The sequence below is a fragment of the Mirounga leonina genome, unplaced genomic scaffold (assembly GCF_011800145.1).
Source record: "Mirounga leonina isolate KUSES-001 unplaced genomic scaffold, KU_Mleo_1.0 Mir_224, whole genome shotgun sequence".
NCBI lineage: Eukaryota > Metazoa > Chordata > Mammalia > Carnivora > Phocidae > Mirounga > Mirounga leonina.
In genome coordinates, this window is record NW_023270615.1 from 10536155 (window position 1) to 10555030 (window position 18876).

At 44.4% G+C, this 18876-nt stretch overlaps 1 protein-coding gene across 1 annotated transcript in view; it reads right to left on the reverse strand.

The window, feature by feature from the left end:
• The window catches only part of PGM5 (phosphoglucomutase 5), a 196160-nt gene extending 180775 nt beyond the window's left edge, over positions 1-15385 (reverse strand). The window contains exon 1 of the mRNA XM_035029099.1: positions 15064-15385. Within this exon, the coding sequence (XP_034884990.1) occupies positions 15064-15324 (261 nt within the window). The 5' untranslated portion in view covers positions 15325-15385. The remainder of the gene's footprint in view (positions 1-15063) is intronic.
• Positions 15386-18876: the final 3491 nt, after the last annotated feature.

The following is an 18876-nucleotide window of genomic DNA, read 5'->3' on the forward strand; positions in this document are numbered from 1 at the left end:
CACTGGAGCCTACTTAAAAAAAAACACACACACACACAATGTAAAGTTATATTCGCTTTGGGGCTAGGACTTGGAAAAAATGTAGAAATAAATATATACAATTTATTTATCAAGTAGTTGAGATTATAGACCAACTTTTTATCTTAACTACATTTCAGTTATTTCTTGTTTGAAAAGGTAATATATATTCTGTTTAAGAAGGTTAATGTGGGCGCCTGGGTGGCTCAGTTGGTTAAGCGACTGCCTTCAGCTCAGGTCGTGATCCTGGAGTCCTAGGATCGAGTCCCACATCAGGCTCCCCACTCAGTGGGGAGTCTGCTTCTCCCTCTGACCCTCTCCCCTCTCATGCTCTCTCTCACTCTCTCAAATAAATAAATAAAATCTTTAAAAAAAAAAAAAAAGAAGGTTAATGTGAGGGGCACCTGGGTGGCTCAGTCATTAAGCGTCTGCCTTCAGCTCAGGTCATGATCCCAGGGTCCTGGGATCGAGCCCCGCATCGGGCTTCCTGCTCGAGCCCCACATCGGGCTCCCTGCTCGGCAGGAGGCCTGCTTCTCCCTCTCCCACTCTGTCTCTCACTGTGTTCCCTCTCTCACTGTGTCTGTCTCTGTTAAATAAATAAAAATCTTTAAAAAAAAAAAAAAGGTTAATGTGAGAAAATATACTTGAAAAAAAATGCCAACCTTTAACATTTTGGTTATAATTGGAGGATTAACAGAAGATTAAATTCTAGTTATCTGGAAATTTTACCTATGAAGGTGTGCTCATTAGCCCACCACTACCAGAAAAAAGAGGTAATACTGAACACTGTATATAAATTTAATTGCGGGACATCTCAGGCATGATAAGGGCTAGAGGAGCTGCCTGAGAGCAAGTGATAGAGCTTCTAAAGTTAGACATGAAAAACCATGAAGATATTTGTATCCCTTGCAAATGCTCCCTAAAAGAGAATTTGAGCAGAGAATAATTTTAAGAATCAAGCAGGTAGAATGACCTATTCTGTGAATACTGATCAGCCTTCTTCCCCTGTAGCCACTCCTGTCATTGACCAATGGGTTCAGGAAAAAAGTGATCATGGTGGCAAGGAGGGAGGTTATACATGGACTCAGCAACATGGATTTCCTCTCACCAAGGCCAGCCTGGCTACAGCCACCAGTGGGCACCCAACAGAAACCAAAACTGAGTCCCTAATATGGCACCACTCCCGGGGTGATCAGCTAACCCCCCGGTTGCAGGTTGATTGCATTGGGACCATTTCCATCGTGGAAGGGGAAGAGCTTTTTTCTTACTGAAGTGGACGCACAGAAGAGAAGATACACCCAGAAGAAGAAGCACTGTGAAGACAGAGGCAGAGATCAGAGTAAAGTGGCCACAAGCCAGGGAATGCCAAGGAATATGGCAGCCACCACACCAGAAGCTAGAAGAGGCATGGAATGGTTCACCCTTAGAGCCCCCAGAGGAAGTGTGACCCTGCTGGATTTCAGACTTCTGGGCTTCTTCTAGCAACTGATAAAAAGAAATATAACCTTCGGAAGCCCTGTTGTTTAAAGAAAGAGCACTCAATTTCAAAGTTAAAAGATCTAGATGTGAGTCTTGCCTCTACCCCAGAGGAGGACAAATCACTTCACTTTTCTAAGGCTTCTCGTCTTCATGTGCAAAGCTGAGAATCTTAAGATGAGATCCCATAAAGAAAAACCCTTTGTGAAATTAAGCACGACATAAGTTACCATCATCCTCCTCAAACACTTATTTTTTTTTAAGATTTTATGTATTTATTTGAGAGAGAGAGAGAGCACAAGCATGGGAAGGGGCAGAAGCAGAGGGAGAAGCAGACTCCCCACTGAGCAGAGAGTCTGATGCGGGACTCGATCCCGGGACGCTGGTATCATGACCTGAGTTGAAGGCAGAGGCTTAACTGACTGAGCCACCCAGGCGCCCCACCCTCCTCGAACATTTAAAATTCATTTTTTTAAAAAGATTTATTTATTTATTTTGAGTGAGAGGGAGAGGGAGAGAGCATGTGGGTGAGTGGGGGGAGGGGCAGAGGGAGAGGGAGTCTCAAGCAGACTCCCCACTGAGTGCAGATCGTGTCGCAGGGTTTGATCTCACGACCTTGAGATCATGACCTGAGCTGAAATCAAGAGTCAGACGCTTAACTGACTGAGCCACCCACTAAAATTCACTTTTAGACAGCAGGTTATCCCTTAAGCTACCATTTTACTTTCCAAAAAAAGTCCTAGAAATACTACCTCCGCCAATGCAGCAGACGATACCTTGCAAGAAGAAAATGATCTACTTACATAATTAGCCTTGCGTTTGTTTAGGGCACTGGAGCAGGCAGCGTCTGACTTTTATTCCTGAGTGAAACCCAGACCACAAGGCGGGGGGCGGGGAAGGGTACGGTCCACATCAAGGTGTCCGGCGGCTCCCTCCCCGACCCCCCCTAGCGGGCATTGGGGGAATCGCCACTCCCATCCCCATTCGGTCTGGCTTTGGCTGGAGGAAAGGGAACCAGAGTGGGCTGCACCGGCTCCTGGGAACATGTCCTTCCGTTCCCACTGGCAAAGAGGCGCGAGGGGGCCCCTAATGCACTGTCATGTACACACGCAATAGGCGGTACACACGTATGGCTCCCAGGATCCACAGGAAGCCACGTGAGCACTACCACGCAGGTGCCCGCAGACCTACCTGAGGCACATGCTTTCCCAGACACACAGATACACAGACAGACACAGCTTGAGCTTGTTCCTACCCAGGCAGGACTTCCAAAGGCTTGGGCAAGAGAGGATATAGCAGGGCCCAGTGTGCAATTAGCCACATTGCCCAGGGTGCCCTTACTTAATCATCTCTCTGTGTCTAGTCTCCTAAACTGATGTGGGTACCTCCCACCGATGCTTCAACCTCTCCTGGGCTGCATCATTACTGCTCCACCCCCGAATGGGAATCAGTGTGCCCTCCACATGCCACGGACCAGTGTCCTGAAAAGAGAACATTTTATCTCAGAAAGCTTTCTCCCAGTCTGGCCATTTCTTTACAGCCGGCGCCATATACAGCTAATTTTTAAGATGATTTTCTTTCTCAGGACACCTCGGTGGCTCAGTCAGTTAAGCATCTGACTCTTGATTTCAGCTCAGGTCATGATCTCAGGGTCGTGGGATCGAGCCCCTGCCTCAGGCTCTGTGCTCAGTGGGGAGTCTGCTTGAGGTTCTCTCATTCTCTCTGCCCCTCCCCCCAATTTCTCTCTCTAAACAGGGTTCTGGAGGGGAGCGGGGTGGGAGGATGGGTTAGCCTGGTGGTGGGTATTGAGGAGGGCACATTCTGCATGGAGCACTGGGTGTTATGCACAAACAATGAATCATGGAACACTTCATCTAAAACTAATGATGTATTGTATGGGGATTAACATAAGAATAAAATAAATAAATAAATAAATAAATATCAGGACTTTTAAAAATAAATAAATAAATAAATAAATCTTTAACAAAATAATAATTTTCTTTCTCATGGCTCCCTCTTTCAGAACACTAACAAACTCTTCTTCTAAATTACATTTAGCAATGAGTTCAGTTTCTAATTAGCTCAAAGTCCTAGAGAGCAGTGATGAGCAGTTGAAACCCGCAGGCTAGGATCTCAGAGGCAGATTTTTTACTCCAAATGAGTTTCTCCCAGGAACATAACACTAATGAACGCAAGATTGCTTTCATGTGTGAACTCCCTTCAATACGACTTCCCTCCTATGATTTCCTTTGAGCTTCACCTAAGTCATTTTTTTAAAAAGAGTCCCAAAGAGAGACAAGGAAAAGTAAGCATGACATTCCCCAATATCCTCCACTCACTGTGTCATATCCCTGTCATTTCCAAAGTGAATCAGAGAGCGAAGAGAGCCATAAACAGAAGCTTCCTTGATGGTTCCCAGAGTATTGTATGGACCACACAACCACCACCACGGCCATCTCCAAAGTGCACGGAAAGCCATATACACAAAGATGCCTGTTTCCTGTCTTCATAGTTAAACAAAAACCAAAATCCACAAAGCAAGCCCAAAGCCAAGCCGCCATGATGGCAGGGCTTTGGTCTCTTGGTCCCAGCTGTCAGAGGGGCGTGTCAGAGGGCTGCACATGAGTAAGGCGGAGATGGCTAAGTGGAATTTTGAGAAATAACAAACTCAAGACATGGATGTGGTTATCCAAACATCAAGGGACTTCTCCATTTGCACATGGATAATGATGCAGTTATATGCTTTGTTACATGGAGACCAGATGGGAGCCACTGAGCCCATCCTCAGCTTCCTGTCCCCCTGGAAGTCTTTACACACACACTTCGGGGCTGGAAGGGGGGTTGAGAGTCCACCAGAATCAAACCAAGACGGATTGTTAGGACATTCGGCCCCTAACATCTGAACAGGTGCAGAAAAGTCATGGGCACCCCAGAAGTTTGGCTCAAGTTCTATTCCTCTACCAACTCACCAATTCTGGGTATCTCATTGAGGATCAGGCAATCAAGCTTTCCTCGGGTGCAAAATGGGGGTGGTGACATTAGAACTTATGTCCCTCCTAGTAATTAGGTAATTCAGCACTTGGAAAATACTGAAATCTTTGCCTTGATGTATAGGACTTGGCTCACTGAAATAAGAAAAGACCTGTTTGTTGTTATTTTATGAGGTGCTCAACCCAACTGAAGACCTGCAGAGGAACCACTGGATCTACCTGGGTCAAGCAGGCAGAGTTGAGTGCCCTGAGAAACCGGGATTTTCATACCCAACGGGCAAGGATCCAAGGCCTTCCCTTCTGCTCCTCCCTCCCCCATTTGCTATGTGACTTCGGGCAAGATCCTTCTGTGTCTTGGGTTTGTTATCTAAAAGATGGGAGGTGAGAAGAGGTAACGTAAGCAAGCTCCAGTTCAGTGTCTTGCACCAAATAAAGACTCCAGGAGCTTCCATTGCCTTCCTTCCTCTTCCTCGAGCCATTTCTTAATTCTTCAGTATGAATTCCTTAATTCATAGTCATTGAATGAATCTGTTGTTGTTTTGCTAACCTACAGTGGTTTTCTAATTACAAATATATATATAAACATACATACATGTTCCTTTTTTGGACATTTAGGAAGCACACATAAGCAAGAAGAAAATAAGTCATCTCTGTATCTAAAAATGAGCACTGTTCACATTATGTGTGTACCCCTTTGTGTCTTGGTATCTCTGTTTCTCTCTTTCATTTACATATTTCCATATTTTTACAAAAGGGATTATTGTGTCATCTACATCTTTCACTTAATATATCCAGCCCTTCCCTTGGTCTATGTTTCTGTGTCACTAAATACTCTCCCACAATGTGATTTTAGCATATGTATAGTCTTCCAATATTTAAATGTAGCATCATTTACTGACCAATATAAAAGTGCTTTTTGGGGCACCTGGGGGGCACAGTTGGTTGAGCGTCAGACTCTTGGTTTCAGCTCAGGTCGTGATCTCAGGGTCCCGAGATCGAGTCCCATGTCTGGCTCTGAACTCAGTGCAGTCTCCTTGAGAGTCTCTCTCTCCCTTCCCTTCTGCCCCTCCCTCCCCCATTGGCATGCATGCATGCATGCTCTCTTTCTCTCTCTCTTTAAAATAAATAAAATTTTTTAAAAAGTGTTCTTTTACCTGAAGTTTTTATTTGTGAAACTAAAAAATGTTTGAGTACTAAACACAGGCTATGAAATAAATTAAACTGAATATAGCTTGACAACAATGAAATAGCAAATTAATTAGAACATGCCTACATAAATACAATGTCTTCTTTCTTCTTTAACCACAAAGCCTGCTCACTGAGAAACTGCTGAAGTCCATGGTAAGGAGTGACAGGACCGGGTCTGTACCCTCATCTTGACCTGGATCATTTCATTTTCATATCTGCGCCTCTGACTTGTACTATCTGCTAGGATATGCTATGCCAACCTGCTAACTTACCCGTGTTGTTGAGCTCACCTCAGAGAGCTGCTCTTGCAAGACAGATTCTCGCCTAGAACAGTATGATTTCTTCTACTTCTATTTCTTACTATCGGCCCATCCAACTCTAGCCCGATTCTATTTATTATCCTAGCAACATTGGTCATTTAGGAACACTTAGCCACCTCCTTCGGTTCTATGTAGTCTTCAAACATTTCTGACATCTGGTCTACTCTCCTGTTGAAGACATCCAGGGAAGAAGATATATATTTGGGGGAGGGGGTATCCTGTGCACATGCACACATACATATGCTACTTGATAAACCCTCTAAATGTTTAAAAACACTTTCCATCTGGCACCTTTATAGGTAGACAGGAAATATATATATATATAAAAAACAAAGCTATATATATAACAAAAAACTCAGTATCTTTGGCATCTTTATAGATAGAATATATATGTGTGTGTATATACTTATATATATACACATACTGCAATATATATGTGTGTGTGTGTTGCCTACATATTCCCCCCCCAAAAAAACTCAGTCTCTACAGCCATGTGTTTTTTCCCGAGTAGTTGTCACAATCAATTAAAATGCATTTATGTGGCTTTTAAAATAAATTCCATCAGACCCGTTTCCATCTGGTTGGGAAACAATTACTGCCCATTTGCTAAGTGCCCCCACTCCTCATACTATGTTCCACTGAACTAAAGACCTCTGGCAATAATAGATTTACAACTCAGCAAGATTAAACAATTTACCGTTATTTATGACAGCAGGGCTGGGTTTTCTGTATTATATTCCACATTAGCATCTGTCACTTTACATTTGGGAGATCCTGTCCAAAAAAAGATTATGCCTCCGAACCAAACATTCAGCAAGGCTGCGGGAACAGACACCCTGACAAACATCCTGACAAAATACTTTAATGCATCTCTAGCGTCGGCAGCTGTGCATTTTCAGACAACTCAGCAGATTAGCGTGGAGTCTCTTAGCCTCTGCTTGCTCTGTTCCTCTCAGTAATCTCTCACATGGCCCAGTCCATTAGGCTTGAAAATCCTCATGAAATGAGCAGATTAAGATCTGGCTTCAGTAGGGGGGGTGGGGTCCGCTTGAATGCAACCGGAGCCTCAGAAAGGTTTAAGGTGGAAAAGCATGGCATTGACTCAGCTCATTCATACCAGGAAATAATGCACAGACCCCGCAAAAAAAGTCCTTGGAGTTAAAGTCTATGCCAGAGGAGCTGTTGTCACTTCAAGTACTGTGGCAGGGTGTGTGTGCATGAGCGAGTGTGTGTGTGTGTGTGTGCACGCACGCGCATGTGCAAAGACATGCACACACACTAGGAGCAAGGATGGGATGGCGACTTCAGCAGTCACCACCCAAGCCTTAGCCCACAGCATGGAAGAAAGACAAACGTCAAGAGGAAGCCTTACCAAAGCAACTGTGATCACATCAACAGGCACCTTCTGGTCAGTAAAGCTACCGAGACTACAAAGCACATACGCCCAGGTCCTCTTATTCTTTTTTTTTTTTTTTTAAGATTTTATTTATTTGCGAGAGAGAGAAAGAGATAGTGAGAGAGAGAGCACAAGTGGGGAGGAGAGGGAGAAGCAGGCTCCCCACAGAGCAGGGAGCCCGATGCGGGACTCGATCCCAGGACCCTGGGATCATGACCTGAGCTGAAGGCAGACGCTTAACCGGCTGAGCCACCCAGGCGCCCCCCAGGTCCTCTTATTCTAATTAGAGGAAAAGAGCTTGGTAATAATTGTCTTATGAGAATAAAGAAAACAATTGATTATAATCCTCCCAACAAACATGGAAGATGTGGGGGTAAGTGGTTTTACTTTCCCTATTTGTATAAATGAGGAGACCAACCCCGGAAAGCCACGTGACTTTTCTGCGCTCATACAAGTTGCAAACGGTAGTACTGGGATTCAAATCCAGACCTCCTCCTTTTTTATTATTTTTTCCTGGTGTGTTTAATCATCAGAGCAATGCATACACATGTACGAGTATTTAATAAAGTATATGAAGTAGAAAGAGAAAGGATTCTCCTTCCCCACCATACACAACCACATACCCATACCCCCTACCATACACACACCACAGATGTATTCACTGTTAACTGTTAACTAGAGTATGTTCTTCCAACCCTATTTTTATGCCTACATTATAGAGTTGTTTAACGTGGCCAGAGACCCAGATGACATTTTTAACTAAGCTGCTTTATTAAGTCTTGTGATAAAGCATAATGGTGTTTATTGAAAAGACAGACACACATCAGCAACATTATGTGTGAAACTTGCCTGAAGAATTTCCTATAAAACATCTCTTCTCTTTGAGCCCTCTGTGAACTCTGGAAGTTTGATAGTTTCTATACAGACGAGGGATAGAAGTTGAACTATATTCTTCTTTTATAAATTTTTTTTAAATTTTTTATTTATTTATTTGACAGAGAGATAGCGAGAGCAGGAACACAAGCAGGGGGAGTGGGAGAGGGAGAAGCAGGCTTCCTGCCGAGCAAGGAGCCCGATGTGGGACTCGATCCCAGAACCCTGGGATCATGACCTGAGCCGAAGGCAGACGCCCAACGACTGAGCCACCCAGGCGCCCTGACTATATTCTTCTTAATCTACTAATTGCTTTGTTTCACTGAACAAACTATCATTCGTACCTTTTTCACGTACCGTATAGATCCACCTCCTTTGTTTACGGGTTTTAATGCCTCAGTGGTATGCTTGTGTCATACATTAGGTACCTGCTCTCTACTATTGAACATATAAACTGTTGCCAAGATTTTCTTTTGCAAAATGCTGTGGCGAGTATTCTTGTATGTAGACATTTCCACATTTGTATTAGGAAATTTACAGGATAGATTCTCAGGTTAAGGGATTGGTGGATTATTAGACAAGTACTCGATTAATTTTGATACATACAGCTAAAATGCCTGGGCAAAAAGTTGTGTCGATTTAACTTCCATTCACATGACAATTTTCAAACATTCACACCAACTCTGAGTACTTTCAATTTTTTTCAAATTGATGGATTGTTTTTGTTTATATTTTCTCGGTTATTAATGAGGACGATCTCCTTTTCATATGTTCGTCGTTGTAGTTGACAATATTTCTTTTGAATTTTTTGAATTCTTTACTGATTTGGAAAAGCTTTTCATATGGTGTAGATATTAACCATTTGTTATAAACTCTGGCCCTCTGATTTCAACTTCTTTTCTCTTCCCATTAGAAAGCCTTAAATATAAAACTAGATACCCCTAGCTACAAAAGAGGACTCTTACTGGAGGAAAACAAAAGAAAGGCAATAATTAAATATTACATTACAAAACACCTATAACCAGAAACTTGGAAAGGGAAAGAACAATTTCTGTGATTTGATGCCAAGAAGAAGGATTTCTTTGAATTTCCTGAAAATTTTCTCTTCGTACAAATACAAGCAGTACTCCAAAATTTGACCATCACTAAAAATGTAGGAGATGAAAAATATTTAAAGATTCAGAAAATGTGGATTTTAACAAGTCTTGTGTATATTCTAGATATCCTCTTATTCACAACTAGTGAGAGTCAAGTCAGATGAAAGGACCTAAAGTTTTCCTTTGGCTCCAAAAGTATAAACATTAGAGGCATATTGGCCAAATCTTGAGTGTTTGCAATTAACTGTCAAAGCCATAGGCTAACAAAGGACATTGAGTTTTCTACCTTCAGTTTAAAGATCCCTGGGAAATTCAGACCTTCCCCCCCACTGCCTATTATTTCAAATAATCCTGTTCAAATCCTATCCCAGTATTTGTTTACGTTACTCTTGTCTAACAGAAGAGTGGCCAGGGCCGAAAACATGAAGGGTAAGGTTAGGGAAGTCAATACCTCTGCTTAGTTTCCTCAAAATTAGGTTCCAACTTCTATCCCTCAAGTCTGTACAGAAACTATCAAACCTCCAGAGTTCCCGAAGGGCTCAGGGAGAACAGATGTTTTATAGAAAATTCTTCAGGCAAGTTTCACACATAATGTTGCTGATGTGTGTCTGTCTTTTCAATAAACATCATTATGCTTTATCACAAGATTTAATAACACAGCTTAGTTAAAAATGTCATCTGGGTCTCTGGGCACATTAAACAAAGCTTAAAATAACCCACCCCAGCAACTGGGAGGGCCCAGCTGTTCTTAAAACCTCTCCCATTCCTTTTCCTTCCCCATAAAAAAAGTGAATGACGACTTGAGGCTAAAAGATTCAAGAATGAGCTAACTGAACAGGGAGATAGATGGAACCAAGGGCACCCTAAAATTGGCTATTGCTCATATAATAGATTTCCCATTTCCACAATCCAGGGATGGGGATTTGGGAAGGGAAGCGAGAGAAAGTTATGACAAGCTCTTTAGGGCTTTCTTGTATATTACAAGCCTGCCTTTCCTAATGTCTGGGCCATAGTAACTCATTCCATTCACCTATTCCGTAGTGAACACCAGTAGAAAATACAGAACAATCACCACCCAGTTCTTTTTCCCCTCTGGAGACAAGACCTGAAGCCAGCCAATCCCAGAATTCCATATCCCTCCCAGTAAAGAAGCCTTATATGTTGAAACACAGGCTTCCCCCTCTTGCTGCCTACTTCTTCCCTCCCTACATCCCACACACCGCCATATTCCACTCTGCCTCCCTTCCAAACCTATGCTCCTTTCTTTGGGACCACATCAAAATTTGTTCCCCAGATGGCTCCAGTCAATGTCAGGGCAAGTGCACTCCCATTCTTTGGAACAACCACCTTTGCATGGCCCACTGGAATCAAACACGACTGGTAAAAGCACCCATCTGGAAGGCACTCCGAAGTCCCATGCTGACCCAGCCTTCTTCATACCATTGCACTTCGACCCCCACCTCTGAAAGATTTCACAAGGCATTGAGAAGTTCTTGTAAGCTGAACTGATTCTGTAAGCTGAACTGCACGCTAATATGATTATTACCATTGCTCATCATCATATGGCCAGCATAGTGTGCGGCTAATCAACAAATGGATTTTCTCTTGGCTGAAACTTGCAACGGAGCTATAAGTTGTTTTATTCAATACATGCAGTCAAATCATTATTTTGTGAGATATATTCAGTTGACCATAATAATATTCCCTTACGTTTCTTAAAGCTATGGATGTTACGTAACACTTTCATTTGATTCCCAGGATAACGCAGCCATGCTCTCATACCCAATTTATAGATGAGGAAACAAGTGGTTTCTAGGTATTTCCAGAGGCTGAAGCATTTGCTGGGCAACTTGTATGGCAGAGCTAGGAAAAGGAAGCGAGCCTTCCAGCTGCTGATACAGTGCTTTGTCTACCATACCTCATTGTCTCCCGGGCTCAAGTCAAAAGAGAGTGTGGTTATCACATGAAGAAATCTGGTTTGGGTTTGCCAAATATGCATTTGTAGTGTTTGGTGACCGACCTTTATTTAACTTACAGTTGCTTCTGGATGTAACAGTCTGCATCCATAAAAAAAAAAAGTCCACATTTTAAATGCTAAATTATAGAGCTGTGCTATATATGATATGCTATGATAGCTCTTAATCACTTACAGTGATTTAAACTTAAATTTTAATTAATTAAAATTAAATAAAATACAAGATTCAGTTCTTCAGTCACACTTGGTACATTTCGAGTGTTTGATAATCACATGTGGCTAGTGGCTAGGATAGATTATAGAACCGTTCCATCATCTCAAAAAGTTCTAAAAGTTCTGTCGGACAGTGATGATTTATAGTGTCATCTCCAGAGACAGAAGACTTTAGAAAAAGTCAGAAACATCTCAGGCAGACATAGTGCTGCCATCTGTCCAATATTAAAGATATTTTAGGACTTAAAAAAAAAAGATTAGAACAAAGAGGAGAAAGAGAGAAATGCCCTTAGTCACAGACGGATTCACCCAGAAAAAGGCAAAGGTGTTTATTCATAATGTAGCCACTATTTACACTTAGCTCTTGAAATCTTTAAGAGAGTAAAATAAATTGATACCTAGAGGATCTAAACCCCTGAAGAGTATCTGAAGCAGATGGAAAAAGAAATAGGATATGGTGATTAACATAACATAATAATAATAAAAAAAAAGAAATAGGATAAAAACATCACTTACTTACAAACTAAGTTTAAATAAGTAACAAACTAAGTTTTGCAATTCATTTAAATGATGCTATTTACTCTCATACTTAGTAGTTATTTTTCTTTTGCCCTGTATGTTATGACACAGTCAGAATAAAAATACTTCTGGGGACTTTTTAAATAAGTTCACACAGCCATATAAAAATTACAAAAACAGGTAAAAATGTCTTCTCACTTACTTACAAATCCATTGAAATGGATTATATAAAAATTCAGGAGTCCACAGTGATACTCAAAAGAGCAAAAGCAAAGCCAAACAAATTCATGTGTCAACAGTGGAAGTGGCTATTTCACCAAATCCTGACTCTGAAAATTGGTAATTTAAAAAGGGAGAGAAATAAACATATATTCTGCTTTTCTAGAAGGAACTATATTACGGGAGAGCCCAATCGTGAGGAAAATGCCCAGTTTTTAGAAAAATGCTAGCTGAAGCATGTAGATGGAATTAGAGGATTCAAAAATCATTTTGAAACTGCTAATGAAATAATCTACTCAAGCCAGGATGCTAAACCACTGAGTAAAGTTTGACTGGAACTAGATATTCACATGGTACAAACCTCGCCCCACAGGCTACTGGCCTGTTCCGAGGGGGAAAAGCCTGGAAAACAGAGGCAATCACCACAACAGCCCTATAATCATCTCAGTATCATGAACAACCGGTCACCCAGAGATTGTTTCCTGACACGATACAATATGAATATACACCATCGCCTACAAAATAGTCTTCCAAAAAAAAAAAAAAATTGTTGAGCATGAATCTAATTAAGACTTTAGAACTAATTTCTACTTACACACACACACACACACACACACACAGGGAATATAATGAAAAGTTCAATGACACCATTAAAAAAAAAATCAGAAAATTTCAGAAATGGGGAGCAGAGGGGGGCATTCTACAGGACAACCAATCGACCTAGCCTCTTCAGTAAGTTAATTTCATTAACAAAGAATAAAAATAAAGAGGGAGATATTTTCTAGGTTAAAGCCCTCAAGAAGATGAACAAAATGAGGAAAAGACTGGTTAAAACTTGCTGCCTGAAACTTTGATAAATGTTGACCATTCCCTTCACCCATACCCACCCATTCTAGAAGTAATACTTTCAGATTATTGAAGAGATGGTGATTCTGGGTGGATTAGGACTTGTCATTCTGTCCTTGTAACAACCGTGAGGTTAAGCATGGCTCTATTTTAACCATTTATTAACATGCTAACTATCTCCTAAAATAAACTCCACCCTTAAAGTTAATAAAATGTATTTATCAGAGAAGACCCATTGAAGTAACAAGTTGAAGAGTCCTCATGGGAATGTGTGCCAAGAAATAAGAAAGCATAATAATACCTTGCCCATGCAAATCGATCCTCACCTTCAAAATATCCTCACCCACAATAAGTAAGTGGATGTTTCTCTCACTCGCTGGAAAAATTGGCCCAGGAAGGAGTATGAGGGCTGCCCCCGCTCTCCCAAGGCTCCTTATTCTCCATCACTCCAGGGGAACAGCTTTGTCAGACAAGAGTAAAAGACCATTTGTCAACCTCTCTCCAACTCCCTGATTCAAGCCAACGTTTATCAATCCCAAGTAAGGAGCCAGAGAGAAATACAAGTCCTGTATCACCAGCCGCATCATCTGCTGGGGTTGGAAATCCCAGCTCCACCACCCATGTCACCCCTCAGCGCTTTTCTCCCAATTGCTCTTGGGTTATTTTATTTAGGGAAAAAAATCCACTTTCCCCACCCCTAAAACACTGAGAGAGGGGAATCAGAGTAGACAAACATGGAGCATGGACAACACCAAAGATTGAAAAACAAAAAGAAAGGAAGGAAGGGAGAAAATTAAAAGGAGGGGCTCAGGTAGGAGAAAGGGAATCCACAAGCTAGACTGTTGTTTAGTTTCACTTTTTTTCAATGTTTGCACTCATTTATACATCTGTAGGGATTCCGCTTAAATGTACTATGTGTGGGGATCTGACTGTATGAACAAGGCTGAAACGACTCTTTTAGACATTTCCCACAAAGACCCCTGAAGTGAGGTCTCCCTCTTGCAGAAGTCCGCAGAGGCTGCAGGATTTGGGAAGGAGGACACGGGAGTAGGGGATGATGCCAGAAGGGGTTTCTAGTTGTAGGATAGAAAGGAAGGAGGGAGAAGGAGAAAAACCCAAGGTCTGCAGAGGTCGTGGGAGAAGAGAGAGGAACTGAGGATGAAAACTGAAAGAAGAGGTACAAAATGCTGTCAACCGCCAAAGAGCCTCTTGCAGAGAAGTTAGGAATTGCTTTAAGAAAGGCATGGCAAGCCTCATTTCAGATCAGTGAAATACACACACACACACACACACCCTGAAAGCCCAGGCTGTATGCCATCAAAGTGATCTCCACCCCAGCCCTACCCCAATCAGATTAATAGTGAAGTAATTCCACTGGGTTAACGAACCACGTATATTAAAAATCTTTAGGGTCTACTCTTGCCAAACATGTCAGGGATCCACACTGGAGTGGTGTGTGTGTGTGTGTGTGTGTGTGTGTGTGTGTGTGTACGCACGCGTGTGTTTGAGACAACACTACTGTTAAATCTGGCAGAGCCAAAATTTAGGGGGGGAAGAAGAGAACTGCAAATAGGACACAGGAGAAAAAAGAAGGGGGGAACCACTATGTTGGTAGCTTAGGAAAGAAGTGGGGGGAGGGAGGGTAGTGAATGCGGTCAGAACAGATAGTTTTAAAGGGCTGGGGAAGAGAAGGCCCAAAAGGAACGCGGGCAGGTGCGGGACGTGGGCAGAGCCGGGAAGGGCTCAGGGCGATGTGGCAGGTTCCCTCGAGGCGGAACCTTGAAGGCCTTTCGGGGACCCGGGAGGAGAGGACCTGGGAGAGCCAGTGGCCAGGGGGGCGCGGGGGGGCGGCAGGCTGGAAGGGGCAGGGCGGGGCCCGCGGACTGCGGCGGCGCGGCGGGAGGCGAGGGTCGCCCGGGGCAGGTCACTCACCCCGTTGGCCGCGGCCATCTGCACCACGATCTCGGTGGCCGTCCTGCTGAAGTACCTGCCGTCGCTGCCCACCACCATGGTGCAGCCCTGGCGGTCGCGCAGGTCGATGGACGACAGCACGCTCTGGATGAAGTTGGGCAGGTAGTTGCGCTGGCCCTCGAAGAGGCCGGTGGGCCGCCGCAGCCCCCCGCCGCCGGCCGGCCGCTGGTCCTCGTAGGGCACGGTGGGCACCGTCAGCACCGGGATGGGGCTCCCCTCCATGGCGCCTACTGGCCGGTCCTGCCGCGGCTCCCGGGAGCCGGAGGGAATCTGCAGCCCGCCGGGCCCCCCCCGCCCCCCACCGGCTTGGCTGCGCGCCCGGGCTCCGCCTCGCGCCCCGGCCCCGGCCCCCTCCGCAGCCGGCCCGCGCCCTGCGCCCTGCGCCCTCCCGCGGCACCGACAGCGCTCCCTCTCCGCGCCGCCCCGGCAGAGTTCGGCCTCTACCTTCCCAGAAAGTTTGCTCCCGCCCAACTCCCTCTCCAGCCCGATGGCCCGAGGCGCCAGCAGGATCTGGGCCCCAGCTGGACTCACTTGCGGGGTGTCCCAGAGCCCGCTCCCAGGGCCGGCTAGCCCGCCCCCGGCGACCCTGCTTGCGCGCCTGGCCCCAGCCTTCCCCAGCAATCGCTTCTCTCCGGGAGCACAGCCCCTGCTAGAAGACAGCCCGGGGCGGGCGGGGGGGGAGGTGAGAGCTTGAGCAGGATTTGTGGGCCTCTCCCAGACCCCCACTCCCTCTCCCCTCCCAGCACAGCCCTGTCTCCGGGTCTCCCTGCAAGTGAGCCGTTAACAAGCCCAAGTTTCTCTTTTGAACAAGGGCGAGGGAGGGAGTTGGGAGGGGGCTGAAACTTTTGCCACCAGCGAACTGCGCCAGCCAAAAATAACCCTGGAAAGGCGAACTGAGAATTGTTATCTTCTGCCAGTGCTGAAATTGGAGGCTGAGCGTTGCATGTGTGTCTGTGTGTGTGAGTACACACGCCACCACCACCATTTGTTGCGGGGAATCACAGACTGTCAGGCCCTTCGATCCAGCCCTTCAATCCCACCCAGCCATCCACACTGTTCCCTGGGCTCTCTCAAGGCGGAGAGATCTGCAGCGTGGAAACTTTTTTCCCCCGTTTGTTGTGGTGGTTGCAACAACAGCAACACAGACACGTATTTCTCTATTCTTCTTACTCCTCTCACCCTCCCTAGCCCAGCTCATGCTTAGAAACAGGCTGGCCCCACACTGTATTTGTCCACACTGCAGAGCTCCTACCCAGATTAATCATTTTCAATAGGAGAAGGGTAAAGCCCTGTTTAATATCCTACCGGGAATGAATGAATGAACTCAAATTCAACAAGGACAGGGTACCAGGAACTCTTCTGTGTCCCTTCCATGCGTCTTCTCATCCTGCAGGGGCTAGGGATGTTCTGCCTTGTTTCCATAAAGTCCATCTAAAACCCCAAACCAAGAAATATTCCATAGAAAACAGAAGCGAAGAGAGAATGGACCAAAAGGATACAATCCAAAGAGGGAAGAAACAACTGTTACTTGTTTTTTTTTGTTTCTATCACCTTTCACCCTACAAGCATTTTTGCACCCACTAAGGTGACTGTCCTGAAATCTGCTTCTCCTCCCCCCAAATACCCTCCACTTGCTGGGACCAAACTTGACTTGCTGCAGGGTTAGAAAGTGTTTGATCACAGTAAGATGAGTGTGAATAGGAGCTCACACTTACATGCTGTTTTGCAGTCGACAAAAGGCTTTGCATCTGTTTTCTCTTTGGAGACTCAAACAAAAGAAGAAGAAATGGCATTCATATCATTCCCATTTTACAGATGAGAAAAGGGAGGCTTTCTGGGAGATCAAGGGAGTGGGTAAGATGGCATTTGCAGTCAGTCCGAATTCTTGTTTTTATTAATATCATTGAAGTGTGATGGGGAAACTACTGAAGCCACCAACAGAATCCTGTTGGGACTTTTTAGCTATCCTCTTAAACACTGAAGTTGGGTTGTCATTGTGGTTTTTTTAATATATTTTTGTTTTTACCTCCACTTTCTCCTTGGGCCCTCAAGAGCCCATTCCCCTGCAGCACCCAACAGACGGAACCTCAACACTTCTAAGGATCTGTGTATATCCCTATGGCGTAGGGGTTTTTAAATCACTGTCTAATAGGGCGTCTGGGTGGCTCAGTTGGTTAAGCGACTGCCTTCGGCTCAGGTCATGATCCTGGAGTCCCGGGATCGAGTCCCACATCGGGCTCCCTGCTCAGCGGGAAGTCTGCTTCTCCCTCTGACCCTCTCATGCTCTATCTCATTCTCTCTGTCAAATAAATAAATAAAATCTTTAAAAAAAAAAATCACTGTCTAGTAACATTTTCTTTTGCAAGGAAGGGCAGTATCATTCCCAGAAGAGAAGGTAGCAAATCCTCTGCTCCAGTAAAGAAGAGAAGGACTCAGCCTCCAAGCCTCAGAGGTGACCAGAAGATCTACTCTTCCATCTCTCCACCTCCAACATTGTTTCTCCTACCAAAGCCCAGCCCCTTCCACAGGGCTAAGGACAAGGCATGCACATCTCAGACAAGCTTTTACAGTTTACCAGCCAAGAGGAAAACCTCTTCCCTTGGTTCTAATGCCCATATTCCCAAAGACTGGTCCAGCTCAAAGCAATGTGCCCCACCACATAGCCAGACCCCACAGTGTCTTTGGAGTTACTCCAAAGGAAGGGGGTGTTGTTCCCCAGAGGGAGGAGAGATGGGTGAGCACCATAATTGTCCACCGCGTAAGTGACACTTGCACTGATTGATCAAGTCTTTCAAAACTTATTGTTCTTTTCGCTACTTTGCATCACTGATAAGGAACGCTTCACAGGCTTCTCTCCTCCAGCTGTATGTGACCTTGGAATAATTCCTTAACCTCTCCTCACCTGATATCCTCACTGCGCAATAAGAATCATTATCATCCTCACCTCACTCGTTGTTGGGAAGATTAACGTACTTGGCGTATAGTGTCTGCCAAACAGAAAGGCATTCGATAAATGTTAGATATTCATAGTATTGCCATCCATATCATATTTATCCTTACTATCAATGTCCTCTCCCTCAAGAAGTAATTTACATCTTTGTAGACCACCACTGTATGGAAAGGGTCTTTGGGGAATAGGCGATATTCTATGCACATTGGTTGAATTAATCTGTGGTTTTTGACAATGGAAATTCAAAATATAGAGAGTAAATTTACCCTTGAAACGTACAAAAAGGGTTTATAACTAAAGAAATCTCTTCAAAGCTGTCCTCAAAGTTGGTCAAGTTAGTTCCAATAACTGTGTTACAGTGATGGAGAAAGGAACCTGAGAGGGCCCCACTGAAGAAATGCCTTGTCCTTAGCTGCTCACTGGTAAAATGAGAAGGTCGGATTAGATCAGTGTTTCCCAAAGGGCTCTCCTCAGAACATGACTGCCTCCCACATTCCCCACAAAGCAAGAGCTCCGTGGTCAAGCAACTTAAAAATCCTACACACTCTACCTCATTCTTGAAGTGTTACAGTGCACACATTTTCATACTAAAAGCTCTGAGAGCTTTTAAACTGATGCTTCTCTACCTAAACTCACATGAAAGGGAGCCCTGTTTGCCGAGGTGCCTCTCAGCCTTCTCTGAGCCTCTAGGGAAAGGCATCTCCCTGAGAATTCCTGGCACGTAACAGGAGCAACTGATCTAGCCTTCCTTCCCCTTGGGACTTCCTTGCTCTCGAAAAGGTGTCAGCCGCTATCTTGAGAGAGATTACACTAGTTGCCTCAGC